The sequence below is a fragment of the Mauremys reevesii genome, linkage group 2, assembly GCF_016161935.1.
Source record: "Mauremys reevesii isolate NIE-2019 linkage group 2, ASM1616193v1, whole genome shotgun sequence".
NCBI lineage: Eukaryota > Metazoa > Chordata > Testudines > Geoemydidae > Mauremys > Mauremys reevesii.
This window is the reverse complement of record NC_052624.1, coordinates 99,264,627-99,284,261: the sequence shown is the minus strand read 5'-3', so window position 1 is coordinate 99,284,261 and position 19,635 is coordinate 99,264,627. Positions and strand designations below refer to the sequence as shown.

General features: G+C 45.0%; 1 protein-coding gene across 1 annotated transcript in view; it reads right to left on the bottom strand.

The window, feature by feature from the left end:
- The window catches only part of RAMP3 (receptor activity modifying protein 3), a 92,903-nt gene that overhangs the window by 55,754 nt on the left and 17,514 nt on the right, over positions 1 to 19,635 (bottom strand). The window contains exons 2-3 of the mRNA XM_039521871.1: positions 4,053 to 4,082; positions 237 to 369 (exon numbers count right to left, since the gene is read on the bottom strand). Coding sequence (XP_039377805.1) covers positions 237 to 369; positions 4,053 to 4,082 — 163 coding nt within the window. The remainder of the gene's footprint in view (positions 1 to 236; positions 370 to 4,052; positions 4,083 to 19,635) is intronic.

Below are 19,635 nucleotides of genomic sequence, written 5' to 3'. Positions count from 1 at the left end.
CAATGGAGGTGGTGGGAAGCCGCGGCCAGCACATCCCTCGCCCACGCCGCTTACCGCCACCCCCATTGGCCTGGGACGGCGAACCGCAGCCAGTGGGAGCTGCAGTCGGCCGAACCTGCCGACGCGGCAGGTAAACAAACTGGCCCGGCCCGCCAGGGTGCTTACCCTGGTGAGCCACGTGCCAGAGGTTGCCGACCCCTGCGAAAAATAATAAAGACAAAAGACATGAAACTTACGGGATAAATTCTGTTAGGTTACACCATTTTTTAGAGTCTACTTTCTTCATCATCTCTTCAAAGGATTTTCCACATCTGGGCAACTTTTCTAGCATGAGCGATTCATTGCAGACAATCACTTGTTGATGTGCACCTAGAACAAGTCAGAGAGCACTTTAAATCCCAAGACACTGATGATGGTAAGAACATGAATGTGGAATTATTTTCTGCACAACTCTTAGCACTTACAAGGTATCACCCCTTCTATTCAAGCATCTCCGAGGACTTTACAGACATTGATGAATTTAACTTTACATACCACCACTTCGGGTTGTTATTTATTTCATTTTGTAAATGAGGAAAATGGGTACAAAGAAATTTAGGACCAAATTCAGATCTGGTGTAAGATGGTGTAGTGCCCATTGAAGTCAATGAGAATTGGGAACCACTTATACTACAACTGAATTTAGAGCATTATGAAGTGCCTCAGAACACACAAAAAGTCTGTGCTAGAACCAAGAATAGAATCCAAGTGTTCTGGCTAAAAGTCCTATGCTTCTTAGTTTATCTATAATGCAATAGATATTAGTTAAAATAGAAAATGTTTTTATATGTCAAACCTTTAATATTCTAGATATGTCAAACTATTTTACTAAGGAATAGGTTAGAACTACAGTGACTGGGCAGACAAAGGCAGCAGTAACTATGCTCATGATAACTCACAAAACCCTAAGAAATTAGAAACCTTTTATACTGCGAGGAAGAATTTTGTCCATGATACTTGGATTCAGATCTTGGAAAATACCATGAGATCTGCAGTTTCCAGCTGCTGCTAGAGATGGACAGTAAAGCCTCATCTGGAAGTACTACAACAAAATAGTGCAATACACTCCCTTCCCCACCCACTTGTGTGGAACGATTGGAATAATTAAATACAAAAAGTAATAAATAATAATTTAAGTGCAGTATCATCACTGAATGTGAGCCTAAATCCTGGTGTGGGATTTGAACTCATGCGTGTCCTTCTGGGCTAGACGTAGCCAACTGAGCCATATTACCATATATTGCATTTAGGAGCCCAGCATAGAGGGAACTATCCTGTTGCATTCTAAGCCTTATTAGTGAAGACAAAATGGAGTGATTGACCACATAGATTTGCTTTGGGTCAAAGTATAGATTAGGAAAGAATTTGGCAACCTTTAACACATTAAACTAACTGTTTTGCTGTAGCTATAAAATAATATTTTTAATACCAGGACTGTTTGCACATCTCATCTACAAAGGACTTTAAAATCAATTGTCACTAATAAAAGACTGAGTAGAAGCAGCTCTAGGGTGTGGTAGAAGACTCTGCTCTTCATGGGACTGGCTTAGAGGGATTGGCTAGCATTAGTTGGCACTGGTGTTATAAACACATAGCCATGAAGAAAAGAAAATAGTTAACCTGGGCTTACACTTTTGGCAAGCCCTAAAACACCTTTAGGCCGGCACTGTTTAGGAATGTGATCTGTAAATAGGCTATTATGTATGAGAGCACTTCCACCCTGTAGAATCTCAGGAGTTTGAAATGCCAAGGCCTTCAGAGTATTAGACAAGTCTCGGAGTGAAGACAGGGGTTTACTAGCTGTCAAGGTCCTAGGAGACCTATAAGGCAGGATGGCTGGGGCTACCCAGTAGGAGCCAAGGCTGACAGTTCTGCAGGAACATGGAATCAGACTGAGAGAGGCCTACATGACTGGCAAGTGGATGCAGGTAGGGCTTGTGCTACAGGACCCAGTTTATTTGTATGAAAGAAGCCCAAGGGAAGGGCTAGCCAGTTGTTGGAGGAAAGTCAAGACTCACAGTCCTGAGAAGAGACTGTGTTGTTCTGCTTACACCTCAGAAAAGAGAGGATTCTTATTTGGATCTAGTCTGTAGATCAGGAAGTGGAAGACTTTCACACTTGTGCCTTTTTCCTTCTGCAGCCAGAAAAAGGAGAACTTTAATTTGGACCCTGTTTACATCACAGGAAGGGGAGGAAACCTTTGCTTTCTCTTCATTATTGAGTTACATTTCGGGAATGGGCTCCTTTCAGTGGTAGGAAGAACCTGCCACCTTGCTCTAGAGAGATGGATTGTCTGTGATTTCAGAGAACCTGCACATCTGCTTTCCTCTGTGGAAAAACTCTTTACTGCTGCTTAACCAGGAGCTTCTTTAAGGTCGCCACTAGTTTGGATTTTTCAAATCTCTTTCATCTACAGTTATTTCAATTAATATTTGCTATAACAACAGCAAATGTTAACAATCTGGGCCTGTCACTAAGGATTTTTTACCACCAAGTCCAGGTGCTTTTTTAATCAAATAAAAATAAATAAATAAATAAATAAAATTAAAAACAAAAAAACCCACAACCCTGTATTACAATCTTAGATGCTGTGTCAGACAGGAACATTACTAAATGAGAATGGCATGGTTATTGGGAGACTTCAGTTGTTGGGACTTTGATCATGGATCCATCTGTAACAGAATGCATATAGTTTAGAGTCTTAAGACTCAGGTAAACAGACTGATTTCAGCAAAAATGGGGCTGTACTTAATTACAAAAAGGAATATCTTCACTGAGAATGAAAAGTATATTTGTGTAACCCCCTGGTGTATGTTACAGGTCCCCCATCCATAGATGATAGGTATTTCTTACAGTAGCAGCTAGAGATATTGGTTCTTTAGCTCAAGTTGTAGCAGTTCATTTTTTTTAAGCTCTGGAGGTTCCTTGTTCAGTCCCAAGTGTGTCAGCCAAGATGGTAGCGTTACATTTTCTCACAGCACTGCATTGCTTTCCAAGCACTTTCAACCAGCGACAGCACTGTCATTCCTATCCTACTTCTTTCACCACCTTCAGTTATCAAAGAAAGATTCCCGAGGCTATGGTTTTGTCTGCATTAGAAAAATTCAAACCCATAATTTATCACTGGTTGTAGTTATTGTAGAAGCTGTGAAGCTGAGTTTAGGATTTTTACTCTTTTGTCGTATAATTCTGCTCTGATCGGGGTTAGACAGAATGGTGGTAACAAATGCCTGAACCCTGTCTACACTAGTATTTTCACTTTTCCAACCACCTGTGGAGCAGCACTGGTGGTAAATTGTGCATCAGAATTTTGCTAATGTTGGTGAACACTAGCCCTGAGCAAATTCAAAAACTGATGTGACAATATGTGTCTGGCAACCGGAGATCAGCAGTGATGTGTTCACTAACTCTGTGGGGTGGGAGAGTGCTAGAGGCAGTGTATTCTAAGTGTGGGGGAGTCTAATTTGAAAGACAATTCATTTTTTGATGAGATAAAGCCTAAATTTGTTGATTTTTAGGCCACAATACAAAATCTAGCTATTTACTCAGATTCCTAAGTGGGCTCCATTTTTCTTTTTCGTAGACTTGGATTTTTTGGTTGGCTTTGTTCAGAGATTAAAATATTTTTACTTGTGTGATTTAAAGAAAATATGAATAGAGCCTGATGAGTGCATATCTTCTAAAACTAAAGGGACACAATTCATGAAAGAATCTGATCACACAGTCATTTCAGTCTGATTCCCTGACCACAGCTTTTTTATTCTTAAGTTTCTTAGATAAATCGGACCCAAAGGATATTTTAAAGTTTTCCCATCACTATCTAGACTGGTTAAAGACTAGGACATATTGAAAAAAACCCAGATATATTCCAAATTAAAAGCAAACTGCTAATGGACAAAAGTGTCTAGAGTTGACTAGCTGAATCTTCTTATGTTGTGCTTTTGTGTGTGTGTGTTTTTAAAGGGCTCTCATTAACAAAAAAGTAATATATGTTTGAACTTTAAAAAGCTCACCTGTAAATCCAAGTGTCATTAGACCATTAACTAGAAGGAAAAAAAAAAAGAAGAGACTGATTAGAATTTATTGGTTTTATTCCAGCATGATGAAAATGTGTGTCGTATTGGATCTAATACGTAAGTAATCTTGACCACAGTTAATGATTCAACTGAACATTCCAAGTCACACTACATGCCCTAAGAACCGGCATAAGGGTTTATTTTGATCAGAAGTGGGAAAATTAACATTTGCTCAACATTTATTTAAAAAGAATCGCCTCTTATCTGTTTTTTAATCTACACAAATCACACAGGCTTTTTAGGGAACGAAGTGAGTAACTTCATGCAGATGGCTATGTTCTGCTCTCATTTACACCCTGTGCAATACCACTGAAGTCAACTAGATTGCACAGTGTGGGAGGTCCAAATATGGCTCAAATTGCATAGATACAAATTCTATCTTAGTTAATATATGCCCAAACCCCAGTCCATTCAATGAGAATTGTTGTGAACCCATATCTAAGAAGAATTCAGCCTCTACTATGGAATAAAATTATGGACAAGTACAAACCTCTACTGGACAAGAATTTACTAGAATTCTGCAGAACAGGAATGCAAGTATCAGGATGCTTTGATAGCATAAGGATGGGAGCTACAACTATACTCCTAATAGTTGTATCTATTTTGTAAAAGCATTACATATTTTTCAAGTCTCTCAATGTAATTGTAAATGTAGTGGATTCCTCACCAACTTTTTAAAATCTACATTTTAAAATGTGCTTTATCAATTGCAGGCAACTCTGTTGTGAGATTAAGTAAACATTTTCTGGGGAGGATAAAACTACCCACTCCCAAGCAACCAAAGTTTTGATGTATAACCACAAGTTCACCCCTACAATTCCTGATTTCCTCTGGAAATTTTACATTACACTTCTTTATAAATTTCTATCAAGGATCTCCAAGTATTTTGCAGTCATGAGTGAAGTATTCCTCACGTTACCATTACGAGGTAAGTCAGAACTTTACTTACCATAAGAAAACAGGTAAAGGAGGTAAGAATTGATCCACATTTTACATGTGGGATAACCAGAGCAGAGAGAGGTTAAGAGACTTTCTCGGTGTCATATAGGAGGACTGTGGCAAAGCCAGCAATGGAACACAGCTCCTGGCTCTCAGTCTCATGTTTTAAACTCAAGAGCATCAGTCAAATGAAAAGAAACTTGAATAGCATTTTTGATCTCACCAAAAGAAAGTAATATGGGAAGTCCCACAAGATAGATTGTTTTTGTGCCTATTCTCAACCAAAAGAGTCTGAAAACATTCACGTAAGACCCCAAACCTCCAAACCTGTTCAAGTTCACCCTTTATTGACTTAGCAGCATCATGTATGCCTTTCTTGACAAAAATTTAACTAGGAGACCATAACGGGAGACACGATTGACAATTTTCTCGTGATTCAACATCATGTCTTTTAGGAAGGGCTGAGTCCAGTATTCCACTTTAAAAAAACCTACTAATTAATTGACTATTAAATTCATTTCGATAATACATATAGGTACGAGTAAAGTGTAGTTACAGTGTTGAAAGAGCCTGTAGTATTTCACTAGTAAATGATCATGAAGATACATTCACAAACATTCTTAATTGAACCAATAGTTAAAAAAAGAGGTTAAGATTGAACACGCCAACTGGCTGCTGGTTTAATCACAGCTGCCACTAAGTTTTATTTTCTACATATATAAATAGAAGCTACAGTGGTTATCAGTAAACAGGTCAGAAATTGGAGGCTAAGGGGTCAATCAGTTTGGAACTGGAGATGGGGCTAAAGCTACAGGACAGATGGGGTGGGAAGTGGCAGCGTAACCATCTCTACTGATAGTCATAGCATCTCTTTGCATCAGGAGTCAGTATTGCACTTATCTGCAGCTCCTGTGCCCCCTTTTTAAAAAGCAACTTAAAAATACAAAAATAAATAACATTCGCAGGGATCTCACACACGCACACGGATAAGACCAGGCACTGGTGCGAGATCCTCTTTGGTCATGCCACCTGGGGTCATGGCAGTGGGGCAGCAATTAGCTACTTCCTCTGTGCTGCATAGGCTCATCCTTTGTCTGTGTTCTGTGGCCCAGTCCTCTAGCTAAAATGATTCTCCAGTCTCATTCCCTCCTGATATATCAAAAGTCCAACATCACAAGCACCAATCAGCCATCAACAAAAAGAGCCTTCTGCCCCTCCCTAGGGCTATGTTAAGATCCCCTCACTTCTTTCACATTCCTCCCTCAGGACTTTCCTTACAAGAGCTTCTCTTGCTCCCTGCAGAAGAATCCTGACTCCTCTATAATCTCCCCTTCAACTGAACTCCCTTAGGGCAGGTCTACACTAAGGGTGGGGGTCGAACTAGGGTACGCAAGTTCAGCTACGTGAATAGCATAGCTGAATTCGAAGTACCCTAGTTCGAACTACTCACCCGTCCAGACGCCGCGGAATCGAAGTCCGCGGCTCCAAGGTCGACTCCGCCACTGCCTTTTGCAGTGGTGGAGTACTGGAGTCGACCATGGCGCTTCCGGAGTTTGAACTATCGCGTCCAGATTAGACGCGATAGTTCGAACTCCGAGAAGTCGAACTCACCGCGTCGACCCGGCTGGTAAGTGTAGACTAGCCCTTAGATTCCTTGTAAGGCCCAGGTATCTAATGGATTATTACCTAGTTCCACTCTCTCTGGCCAGGAGGCAATCAATCAATCACCCCACAGTTTCAGAATTGAGGATTTTTCCCCCTTCTTCAGCAAATGATGGGAGAAACCTGATCACAGGCAGGTTTGGAGATGCTGAGGTGTTGTAAAAGAAAAATGACAGGGGAGGGAGACAGGAGAAAGTAATAAGCAATAAGGAAACAAGTGTTCCTTTTATTACCACACATTTAAAAATCGTCCGCATCAAGGCTTTGTTTTCACTGCCAAAAAAAGAGTGTGTTTTTACTGTGTGATGAGTGATGTGCATCCTACTGTAAAATCCTAGTGCAGAGAAGGCACTATAGTTTTTACAATGATGTAGGTGAGTCCAACACTAGATCCCACCTCCTCACCCCACGATTGACCTTGCCTATTTACCTCATAGTAAAACTACTTGAGTGCTTTATCTTTACTAGGATTTTACAGCGAGGCAGCTAATGCACCTGGTAAAAATGCATCTTTCTGGCAGGGAAAGCATACCCCCAGCATGAGATCCTATTCTCAGCACTGCACCATGGCCTTTTATTGCACACACTGCACTCCGATCTTGGACCCAGAATTCCTACTGATGTCGACATGAGTTTTACACTGGGATGTAGGGCAATATAGAAAGTAACAGTGTGGACTCACAAGAAGAGAAATTTTGCCCTATAATCGTGAAAGTGAGGCTATAATCACTGGGTCCTGGTGACAATGACAAATTGCTCATGGTTCATTCTTACAATTTATGCTATCACTAGAACTCCTTCATGGGAGTGTGGTTTTATTATGTACTGCCTTTTTTTCCCCCCACAGTATTATTTTTATAGTACCTCAATTGCCATATAAATTTAAAATAGCATTTGGATGCTCTAATGTCAATATCTACTAAAGGTGCCCCAAAACACTTTTCAATAACGACCTTCATACCTTTTGAAAGCTCATAACAGAGAATATTATTCTGATATTTCCCTCCTGCCTAAATATTTCTTCAGGAAGCTGCAATTTCTGTCAAGACTCAATGATTTTAGAAAATTACATATTTCCCAAAGGATGTGTTAAGTACCTTTTGTTTTATCTGGCTTGCATATGCAGTTCTTTCCTCAATAATGGTAGCATTGGAATACCCTGCAAAGTGTGTCCTATGGCGTATCTACAGTAGTCTTCAAAATTTGTCTTTGCCACTCCAAAAAATTACTTTCTCTTCAATCCCATTTCTCATTAACTGAAGGACAGAAGCAATTTTATTTCCCTATTCTTCTGTTATCACAGACGTTTTAATACATTGCCATAACTTCTTATATTTATTCCACTTTAATTCCCAAAAGATTCCAAAGCATTTGACAAGCACTGATGCAAACATATTCTACACACAAGTGAACTTTAGAAACCAATTTATTCACTACTGAAATGCAGCTACATCTGGACTGAAACCTAGCAATGTAATATTGCACAACAGAACTAGTGTAGGACTAGATGTGAAGAATATTGTACTCAGTTGAAACTAAAGATGGACATCAGGTAGGCAGAATATAATTACCCAAATTGGTATTTGGACAGGATAGGGAGATTAATATCTCTACTCTTACAAAAAGTGCCAATGGATGTTTAATGAAGACCTTCGTTTTCTTTTTAAAGACAGCAATCCACCACCAATGATTTCCCCTTAACAGCATGCTGGGGGGCTGGATCAATGTTGCCTTAGAGGTGTAAATGACTCCTACTAAATCACCCTCTGACACTTCCCAAAGAACCCATAACTTCCCTGGTGCCGTCCTATCCAAGTACTGGCCTGGCACCACGTAGTTTGTAAGAACAAGCAGGATTACAGTTTCAAGTGACGTGGCTACAGGCCAAGAGTTATTTCTGATTTGTAAGACATAAGCTATGATACAGTGTTACAAAATTCTGTTGCTACCCCTCTATAATATATATAATATACCATTATCCACATAATATCTTAATGCTAAATGCTAAGACTGGCCTTACATTAACAAGTAGGTATGCAGCATGCCGTCTATTTAAATTTTTGTAAGTAATTAAACATTAAATTTATCTCTTGAGCATTTAGTGTTCAATATACAAAATTTAGTTATCTATCCTCTTACTTAAAAGTACATAGATTCCTAGATTTCAAGGCCAGCAGGGACCATTGTGATCATCTAGTCTGACCTCCTGTAGAACACAGGCCATAGAACTTCCCCAAAATAATTCTTAGAATGTATCCTTTAGAAAAACATCCAATCTGGATTTTAAAATGGTCAGTCAAGGAGAATGCACCACAACTCTTGATAAGTTGTTCCACTGGTTAATTACTCTGACCTTTAAAAATGTACACCTCGTTTCATGATTTTTTCCAGCTTCAACTTCCAGCTATTGGACCAGCTTATACCTTTCTCTGCTAGACTGAAGAGCCCATATTAAATATTTGTTCCCCATATAGGTACTTATAGACTGTAATCAAATACTTTCCAAAATAGCGTCAGTTGTAAGCCATTACAAAATGTCCCAACAACCCCGTAAGCCGCCCAGCAGCACAAAGTAAAATTAAGCTACAGGGTCAAATTTGAAAAACAGAAAAACAACAAGAAAAGCCATATACATACTTATCTACTGTTGCATGTGTTGTGATGAGTTGTTTTTGTTGCATCTGTGTTGATGTGTGAATGTGTCTGTGGTGCCTATCTTCCTTGTCAAGAGTGACTGAGTGTGCCAGAGGAGAGAGAGTCCACAGGTGGTTGGGGGAGAAGAGGGACAGTGGCCAGAGCCAGAGGAGACACAGAGGCCAGAGGAGTGGGAGGGAGGAGTTCCAGGCCCTGGACCTTGGGAGACCAAGAAGGGGACCTTCTGGGAGTCCTGTTTGGTTCTGACCTGACTTCTGACTCACTCTCTTAAACTTCACAAAACCTCTGTAAACTGTGGTGCAGGGATCTCTGATTGTCTCTGCGGACTTGTCTGGCTGAGCTGGGAAGTGCTGCCTGCGCTGGCAGGGCATGGGGACGCAGGGTGTCTGCACTGCAGGAAGCTGTTGGCTCAAGTGCCTGTGAGTGGTGATGGTGTGAGAGAGGAGGGACAGTATGCCAGAGAGGGAGCTCCCCCTTCCAAGACCCTGCTGACCCAGAGAGAGAGGAAGCTCTGAGGAGAAGACCTTCCATTCCACACTTCCTCTCCTCCCCACAGCACGCACCTCTTCCACACCGTCCTCTCCCCTCTTCTCTCTGCCCAGGCCAGGACTTCTCTTCTTTCCCCTCTCCCTCTCTTTCCATCTTTCTCAGGCACCCACAGGATCTCTTGATTTGGCTGACTTGAGTTGAAAGCTGCCCAGGGGAAACTGATTTGCTGGGGAGAAAGTAGGTGCTGCTGAAACCGGTGCTGAGCTGGGGGTGGCTGAGTGGTGGGCTGCAGGGGCTGGAGGGAGCAGCTGGGAGCTGAGGAGAGATGGGGTCTGGGGTCTGGATGCAGGCTGGGGCCTGGGGGGGCAGAGAGGGTGGGGAGAGGGGGGAGTTGTGGGGGACAGAGGTGGGGGGGGCAGGATGGGGAGGAGCAGAGGGGCAGGGGGGGGACAGGGGCAAATTGACAGGGCAGGGGAGGGAAGGGTAGGCATCAATCAGGGGGGAGGGAGGGAGGGTGGGGGGGGGGGGGGTGGGGGGGACAGGAGGGGGGGGGGGGGGGGGGGAAGGGGGGGAGAGGGGGGGGGGGAGGAGGGAGGGTAGGGGGGGGGGGGTAGGGGGAGGGGGGAGGGGGGGGGGGCAGGGGGGGGGGGAGGGGGCGGGGGGGGGAAGGGGTGGAGCTGGGGGGGGGGGGGGGGAGGGGGGGGCGGGGAGGGGGGGGGGGGGGGGGGGGGCGGGGGGGGGCAGGGCCACTGGGGGCTGGTCAGGGGGGGGCTGGGCTTCAGAGGACCCCAGGCTGCCCCTGCCCTTAACCCGGCTTGGGGCTGAGACAGCGGCAGAGGCCAGCCGCTCAGAGGCTGCCGCCTCTGGGCTGCCCGGGGGCCTGGGCCAGCAGCTGCCGGGGGAGCCTGCGGCTGGCTTACTGCCTGCCTGCTCAGCTTTAAAGCTTCTCAGCTGCATGGCTTTAAAGGCCCAGAGCCTTTAAGCCCAGCCGCAGCCGGCCACCACCCAGCCCTCTGGGCCAGCGAACCACGGAGCCGCAGCCAGGGCCGCAAAGTGGCCGCTCAGAGCAGCCGCAGAGAGCCGCGCGGCGCGTCGAGCCGAGCCCCGGCGGAATGCGGCTCGCCCTTTAGGCCAGCAAAAGGGCGTTGTGCTAAAGCAGCCGGGGCGCGAGCCCTCCGCGCCAGCCAGCCGGGAGGAAATCTGAGCCGCGCGGCGGGGGCGCAGGAGGCGGGGAGGGGGCTGGCTGCGGCAGGGCAGGCCAGAGGCTGCTGGGCTCAGCCTGCGGCAGAGAGGGCCTGGGCATCAGCCTCCTGGAGCGTCAGCCCCGGACCCAGAGCTGCGCAGGCCTGAGGGGGGGGGAGGAGAGAGCCTGCTGGCGCGGGCCGGAATCGGAGGGCTCAGGGCAGTCTGGGCTGTCTGGGGCGGCTGCCAGTGTCTGCCAGAGCCGCCCAGGAAAGCAGGCGCTGTCTGGGCTCTGGGCTGGCGGGGGGCCCAGCGCGGCTTGCGCCAGCAGCGCAGGGGGGAATCAGCAGGGAGGGCTGCCTGGGGGGCTGGGAGCCTCCCAGAGCGGGGAGCTTTAAGCCGCGAGCGGGCTGGGATTTAAAGGCCGCCTGCCTGCAGCCGCCAGAGCCGCCAGCGAGCGCAGGCGGCCAGCGGCCGGGGGGCTGGGGGCTGCCTGCTGACTGCAACCAGCAGAGTCAGCCGGCTCTGCAGAGCCCAGGCAGGGGGGGGGGGGCGCAGGGGGCGCCGGAGCCCAGAGAGCTTAGGGCAGCCCTTTAGCAGGATCTCTGGCTCTGGGCTGCCTGAAACCGCGGGGAGCCCAGAGAGCTAAATCTTTTAATCGGCCGGGCATCAGAGGGCTCTGGGCTCTGCTGGGGAGCCCAGAGCCCTTTAGCCGCCAGCCGCGGCTGGGATTACTCTGACTGGGCTGGCTGGCTGCCTGGGGAGCCCAGAGCTTTTAATCCCAGCCCCAGCCGGGCCAGAGGGGCTGGGCTTCTCCCCTGCCGGCCAGAGGAGTTTTAAATCCCAGCCATGGCCGGGTCAGAGGGGAGGGCTGCCTGCTGCCCCTGACCGCCTGAGCCTTTTAAATCCATTAGCCGCCGGGCATAAGAGGGAGGGGCTCTCCCCTGCTGGCAGGCAGCCCAGAGCCCTCTGATTCTGCGGCTCTGGGGATTTAAAGGGGGGGGCCTGGGTGCCGTGCACAGGCAGCAGGGGAAACTAAATATAAATATTGGAGAGAGCAGCCCCTGTATTTCTATTCCCTAAAGCCCCCCCAGGCCATATATAAGTCGGCGCCCATGAAAGTCACTCCTTAACATTCTCTTTGCTAAGCTAAATAGATTAAGCTCCTTGTAAATGGGCCGACTCACCCGTGCAGCGCCTCCTGCTGGTGACTCCTGGGAATTAGCTTCATTCCAGCTCTGGAGCACCCTCTGCAGGCTGGTGATCTGCCTGTCCTCTGGCCCCCGTTTCCCTCCCTGGACCCGGTGCCCTTTTACATGGGGTGCTGCCCCCTGGCAGTAACCCCTTTCTCTCTGGGTCTCCCCTCCGCAGGGAACCCCCATCCTCTATGCCCACCTTGCCTCAGTATATGGCTACTGCCAGTCATTGTCTAGCCCCTCGCCCTGGGGCAGACTGCAGTATCAGCCTACTCATCACTGGCAAGGAGGGTTTGGACCTGCTGCCTTGGCCTACGCCTGGGCTGCTCTGGCCTACGCCTGGGCTGCCCTCTGCAACCCCCAGTACCTGTTAGCCCAATGCTAGGCCGCAGCCTGGGGCTTTCCAGGCTGGAGCTCCCCAGCTCCTCTGCCTTTCCCCAGCCCTGCTTCAATCAGGTATCTTACATCCAGTTCCCTGCAGCCAGGCCCATCTCCCTCTACAGCTAGAGAGAGACTGTTTTGGGCTTCTGGCTTCCCTGGACTTCTTATAAAGCCCTGTAGCTCAGTTTGAGGCGTGGCCCCAGATGCAGCCACTTCCCCCAATCAGCCCAGCCTAAAGGCTGCTTTCTCCAGCCACAGCCCCTTCCCAGGGCTGTTTTTAACCCCTTCAGGGCAGGAGCAGAGGTCCACCCTGCTACACTCCTTGAGTCCATCACTCATCGCTCAAATCTAATCTTTTAATAAATCTGGAGGCTCATCTCTGAACCCTCTCCAATTTATCAACATCCTTCTTGAGTTGTGGATCCCAGAGCTAAAAACAGTATTCCAGCAGCAGTAACACTACCGCCAAATACTGAGGTAAAATAACCTCTCTACTCATGCTTGAGAGTTCCCTGTTTATGCATCCAGGGATTACATTAGTCCTTCAGGGGTCACAGCATCACACTAGGAGCTCATGTTCAGCTGACTGTCCACCAGGACTCCCAAATCTTTTTCAGAGCCACTGCTTCCCAGGACAGCATCATCCAACCTGTAAATATGGTCTACATTCTTTTTTCCCAGATGTATACCTTTATATTTAGTCATATTAAAAAGCATATTGTTTGCTTGGGTCCCGCTTACCAAGTGATCCAGATCACTCTGTATCAGTGACCTGTCCTCTTCATTATTTACCACTCCCCTAATTTTTGTGTCATCTGCAAACTTTATCAGTGATGCTTTTGTTTTCTTCCAGGTCATTGATAAATATGTTAAACAATGTAAGGTTCTGGAAACACACCCATTAGAGATGATTCCGCATTTACAGTTGCATGATGAGACCTCTCAGTTAGCCAGATTTTAATCCATTTAATGTGTGTGTAACAGGGTTCATGACCCACCCTTCTTCCTGGAGCCCGCTTGCCCTCCCCAATAAGGCTCAGAGAGGCTTCAGGGTTGTGCAACACCTGTGTCTTTATTTACTTAACTTCGTCCCACCACCAGTGTACATCTATGTACAAGCTTTACAGGATTATTCTCCTCCTTTACAGGCAGAGTCAGCCTTCAGCTAGGAGGCCTCCCATTCCCTCCCTGACTGACTTCTCACAGGCTGCACCCTGCCTTCTGGCTCCCTCCCAGCCTTTATAGCCCTTGGCTTGGCAGGCCAGCAGGTGTTGCCAATCCTCAAGCCGGCATCAGGCCTTTTCTATCAGCCCCGATCTATTTCCTGTGATTGGAGCTGACTGGGCAGGGGCTAATTAGGTGCTTTTGCTACAGCGTGCCATATTAATTTTACAGAGACAAGTGAGCAAGGTAATATCTTGTATCGGACCAACTTCTGTTAATGAAATAGACAAGCTTTTGAGCTACACAGCACTCTTCTTCAGGTCTGGGAAAGGTACTCAGAGTGTCACAACTAAATACAAGGTGGAACAAATAGGTTAGCATAAGTAGTCAACACATATTCTCAGAGACCATTCAAGGTGAAGTGGCCCATTAACACCTTTCCAATCATAGGACATGAAAGAGGAGTTAGTGGGTTACAGGTTGTTGTAATAAGCCATCAATCCACCGTCTTTATTAAGACCATGATTTTTAGTGTCTAGCATAGTTATGAATTTAAGTTCCTAGGCTTGTCTTTTGAAGGTGTTGTGCAGGTTGCCTTTGAAGACAAAGACTGAAAGGTCAGATATGAAGTGACGGTTTTGTGAAAAGTGTTTGCCCATCGATGATGCGGTGTTTGTCTTTTGTCATTTTTCCTGTGAGTTAATTCAAGAGTATGGTGATAGTCTGGTTTCACCCACATAGTTGTTATTGGGGCACTTGGTGAACTGGACAAGGTACATCACATGTGTAGGACCGATGGATCTTGAAAAAGGTGTTATGGGGGGTATTGATCATCATAGTGTGTTGTGGAGATATGTCAGCTGGCTTTGCATCTGTTGTTCTGGCAGGGTCTGGCGCCACTTTGAGTTGAAGTGGGGGTTGAGGAAAAATTTCTTTCAGGATGTAGTCCTGGGACCCACATGGCTACAACAATACTGCAAACAACAATGTTAATTGTATATCCTTCTAGGTTTTTTTAACCAACCTGGTTTAAAAGGGGAGTGAAGGCAACTATAAAAAATTTAAAAACAATAAATAACAAACAGAAGAAAGGAGAAGTTAATAGTAGTAAATATAAATGAGAAGTTGTAGAAAATTGATAAGGGAAGCAAAGAGACACAAGGAGACATCTAAGGCCAGCAGAGTTAAGGACAATAAGACTGAGTTTTTAAAGTATATTAAGCAGATAAAGAATCCTAGCAATGGTATTGGTCCATTACCAATTGGAAATGGTAGAATTATCAATCGTCAACAGCTAAACCTCAATACAAGGGTGATGTCTGCCAGGGGGAAAAGTCACTGATGAGACTTAAGATGGCTGAGGAGTCTTATTCATGCTTTACAGGTTTTTCCACATATGTGACAGGTTTATCTATAATAATGCAGAAAAGGCAGAAGTGTTCAATAAATATTTTTGTTCTGTACTGGGGAAAATATAGATGATGTAGTCAGATAATATAACACTATTTTCATTCCACGTCTGTTAGTCTATAAGGTGCCACAGGATTCTTTGCTGCTTCTACAGAACCAGACTAACACGGCTACCCCTCTGATACTTGACACCATGCAAGGCACTGCATTTAGCCGTATGGAGTGGAAATCCATCAACCTCATGAAGAAACTTGCACAAATACAGACAGATATCATCTTCCTTTCCAAACGTCTGTTAGTCTATAAGGTGCCACAGGATTCTTTGCTGCTTCTACAGAACCAGACTAACACGGCTACCCCTCTGATACTTCATTCCACTAGTATCTCCAGAAGATATTAAACACCAACTACTAAAGTTATAATTTTTTTAAATCAACAGGTCCAAATAACTTGCACCCAAGAGTTTTAAAGGACCTGGCTGAGGACTCCACTGGACCATTAATGTTGATTTTTCAATAAGTCTTGGAACACTGGGAAAGTTCCAGGAGACTGGAAGAAAGCTAATGTTGAGCCAATAGGTAAAAAGGATAAATGGGATGATCCAGGTAATTATAAGTCTGTTAGTCTGACATTGATCTTGAGAAAGATAATGGTGTGGCTGATACGGGACTTAATTAATAAAGAATTAAAGGGGGGGAATATAATTAATGCCAAACAACATGGGTTTATGGAAAATAGATCCTGTCAGACTAACTTGATATCTATTTATGTTAGATTACAAGTTTGGTTGATAAAGGTAACAGTGCTCATGTAATATTCTTAGACTTCTGTAAGGTGTTTGAGTTAGTACTGCTCAACATTTTGATTAAAAAATTAGAATAATATAAAAAAATTTAAAAGGGATTTTTGAAAGCAGCAGCTCCTCAGCTGATGTAAATTGTCACGGTCCAATTGGCTTCAACTGAATTATGGATGATTTTCACCAGCTGAGGATTTGCCCTGGTGCATCTTGGCTTAACTTGTAAATGACTCATATATGATGGGAAAATACAAACACCCAGATATTGAACAAAATTCATCCTGCAGCCTTTTGTGTCAGAGGCTGTGCCCAGAGAGAATCATCCCAAGAGGAGAGACAGCAGTGTTTATACCTCTGCCCTCAGTGAGAGTTCTGCCAGGAAAACAAGCTTTATATTGTGACTGGACTCCACAGACACCCAACAGGCAGTGGCTATCCGGTGGATGCCTGAATTAATGCATTTCCTGGGAGAACCTGGGAACATCTCCTCCCCAGGCACTGCAGCCCACTTTCTGAGCTGCACTGGATGTCTCAAGGCTAGCCCTCCCTCCAGTACAACCTGAGTTTCAGGCACTTTGCACCACTGTGAATGCCCTTTCTGACCTATTTCACACCACCCCAGGTTGTGGCCTGGGTTACACCAGCAGCTGAACATAGCCAGTGATGTTACAATGCTTTTCTGAGCCTAATTTTCATTTACCAACAACATTACGATGTTAAGCTGTAAACGGAGATGATGGACCTGAAAAGACTGAATTGTAATTTAGCAAAACCCTGCAAAATGGATTAGGCCTACAACCATAAACCTGCAAGATGTTCAAGAGAAAACTGGAACAGGCTCATGGAAGTGAAAATTGATGACTGACGTTTCCAACATGAGCTCCCATTCAGACAGCCTAGACACAGCTCACTAAAGAGAATGACCTTTAGGGCTACTCATGAGCACTGTAATTACAAACGGATGTCACTGAGGAGCCAGGGAAAAGTAGCTTGGCCCTCATGTTAAAGAACATCTAAGGAGAAGGAATAAGCAGTGGAAGGTATAAGGGGTGGGGGAATCAACAGGAAAACAATCGAGTTTCTGTCTCTCTCACAAATGCTTCCCATTTATTTTAAGGGAACCGTGGCTTAGTGTTAAGCAGAGTGGCTCGGCTGATCCTAGAGTAAAGCCCTTCTTCCCCTTCCCAAAGGAGTTCAAAAGTTGTAAATTGTGATCTAGTTTTTCCAACCATGTCATTACACAGCAACAGCTAGACTGGTCTTCAAAGCATCTGCTTGTGTCTCAGCTGTACTAGAAGGTGTGTTTGGAACAGCTAGAGGAAAAAAATCTTTCCCAGGCTACTAACAACTGTGTCCTCATGTACTCACTCACAGCTGAGAATTTCAACAGTTTGCTCACGTCTAGGTGCCTGGTTCTAGTCAGGTCAGTAGTAACCAATATTTCATCACTGATCAGCTGTTTGATAGCCTATGTGGGGTCAGTACTGTTCCTACCACACATGTGTTCACAATCACATCACAGAAACATTAGCAACTGGCATCATCTGCACCATCAGCAGAGAACAGACCATGAAGGCTAAGTTACCATCTGTAGATCTCTTCAGGTTAGGAGTGGAGAGGCACTGCCAAGCTTGTCCTGCTGCCGTCTATGTTGTACCTGTTCTGCGCTCATACAGAGAACTTCAACTTTCACAGCTGTCATTCTCACAGAATTCATTTATTTTGTTTTTACTTTAATTAGATTAATTTGAAAATCCAGTTCTTGTTCACCTTAGAGGATAAAGTGCTTTTTAAAATAACTTTTTGTAACATAGATCACGCTCAGCGTGCGACAGCTCAGTACAACAGCTGTGATGTTCAAAAGTCACTCATGATTAAGGGTGTCGAAATTAAGAACTATTTAATGGGCCCTGATTTTCAGAAAAAGCTGAGCCCACACCCTTTGAAAATCAGACCCAAACTGTCCGAAGTTGGGCACCCAAAAACCGAGGCACCCAAAAATCACTAGTCGCTTTGGAAAATCTTGATCAGGGAGATTGTGACTCTAGCTTAGTAGGGAGAGAAAATGGATGATCTCATAAGAGTCAACATGCAACCTGAAGAGGCTGAAGCAATGAGAAACCTGCCATAGTTCACTAAAAATGAATTAAACTCACCCTTCCTGCAATCAGGCAACATGGGAAAGCCCACATGCAGGTAGCTTGCTGGAGCTTAAATAGAAACCACAGTCTTCTCAAGTCTTCATAAGAATTCAGAATTTCCTTTACTGGAAAAACCCCAGTGTTTGTACTAAAACCATTTGGTCTGGGCATTCATGTTTACAGTGTAACAATATCAAAAGTCATTGCCCACAATGTCTAACTAAATGCTCTTACTTCTGCCTAAACTTTAAATTGGTTTGCATGAAATGTGAACCAGTTTTCCTGAAAAAATTGGGAATCTGGCCCAAATTTGAAGGCTCATAATGAAACCCAAAGCCAAGCTAGTTTCACCTGGCTTCAGTTTCCGTTACAAAAACTTTGCACTACAGTAACTCCTAGTAGCAGGACTAGAATTTCACTAACACCTGAGCTTACTTCCCTTGGATGTGTTCTTGCATAATATTCTAATACAATGGTTGATGACTGTAGTAGGCACAGGCATACAGTGAGTGTAACACTCAGAATTAATATTCAGCATGAGTATGGGTGGGGGGAGGGAGATTGGTGTAAAGTGTCCATTTTATACACAGCTGGTTGGAATGCCAGGGCTGTATTTCCATCACTCTTTCTCTGCTGAAAGGTTGGCCGCACATTGTACTGCTGAGCAGAGCAAGGTCCTATCATGGGTTTGGGGGATTAGGCAAACATGTCTGCAGGGGTTTGCACAAGCCGTGTTATGTATCAGAGGGGTAGTCGTGTTAGTCTGGTTCTGTAACCACCCGTGTTATGGTATTCTTACAAAAGTTACAATAAAATGTTTCTGTTTGAAACGTCATCCTGGTCTGGGCATCTAGCGCCAACTTCCTCACAGGCCTTTGGAGAGTGGAGAACTCTGTGGAAGACTGAGTGGTGTCTTAGCATTAGAGCTGGGAATCAAAGAGCCAAAGATTTGACTGAAGTATGAATTTTCCATCACAGAAGCAACTAAAAATGACACTAATAGTTCAGTCGATCATTATGATTAGCAGCACCTAAAAGGAGCACCATAGAGGAGTATGGCACTTTACAAAAACATATGAGGTCACAGGGCCTGATGGTAGCTTGAACTTTGGGCCCAATACATCACTAGCCTGCAAATTATTTACAAGAGTGCGAAGTCCCCACCCTGAAGAATTTACACTCTGAGGCCTCAGTCCAGGAAGTTGTTCTGAGGAAGCAGAAACCATTGCATGCATGGTGCAACATTGGACATCTAGGGGGGGTTCACTGTGTGGATATCATTGAAGGATTTAAGTCTAAATTAAGATGAAAGCAACAGAGGTAAAGGGAAGGGGGGCAAAGGTACCCAGTGGGCCATTTACCTGCCTAGATGCCTGACATTTGTGCATACATTGGGTATTTGCACCGAAAAATAGGTAGGTACAAGTGAATGTCTGCCACTGCATCCATCTCAGCTTTGAAAAACTGGGCCTATACTAAGTCCCTGTCTGCTAAATAAGATA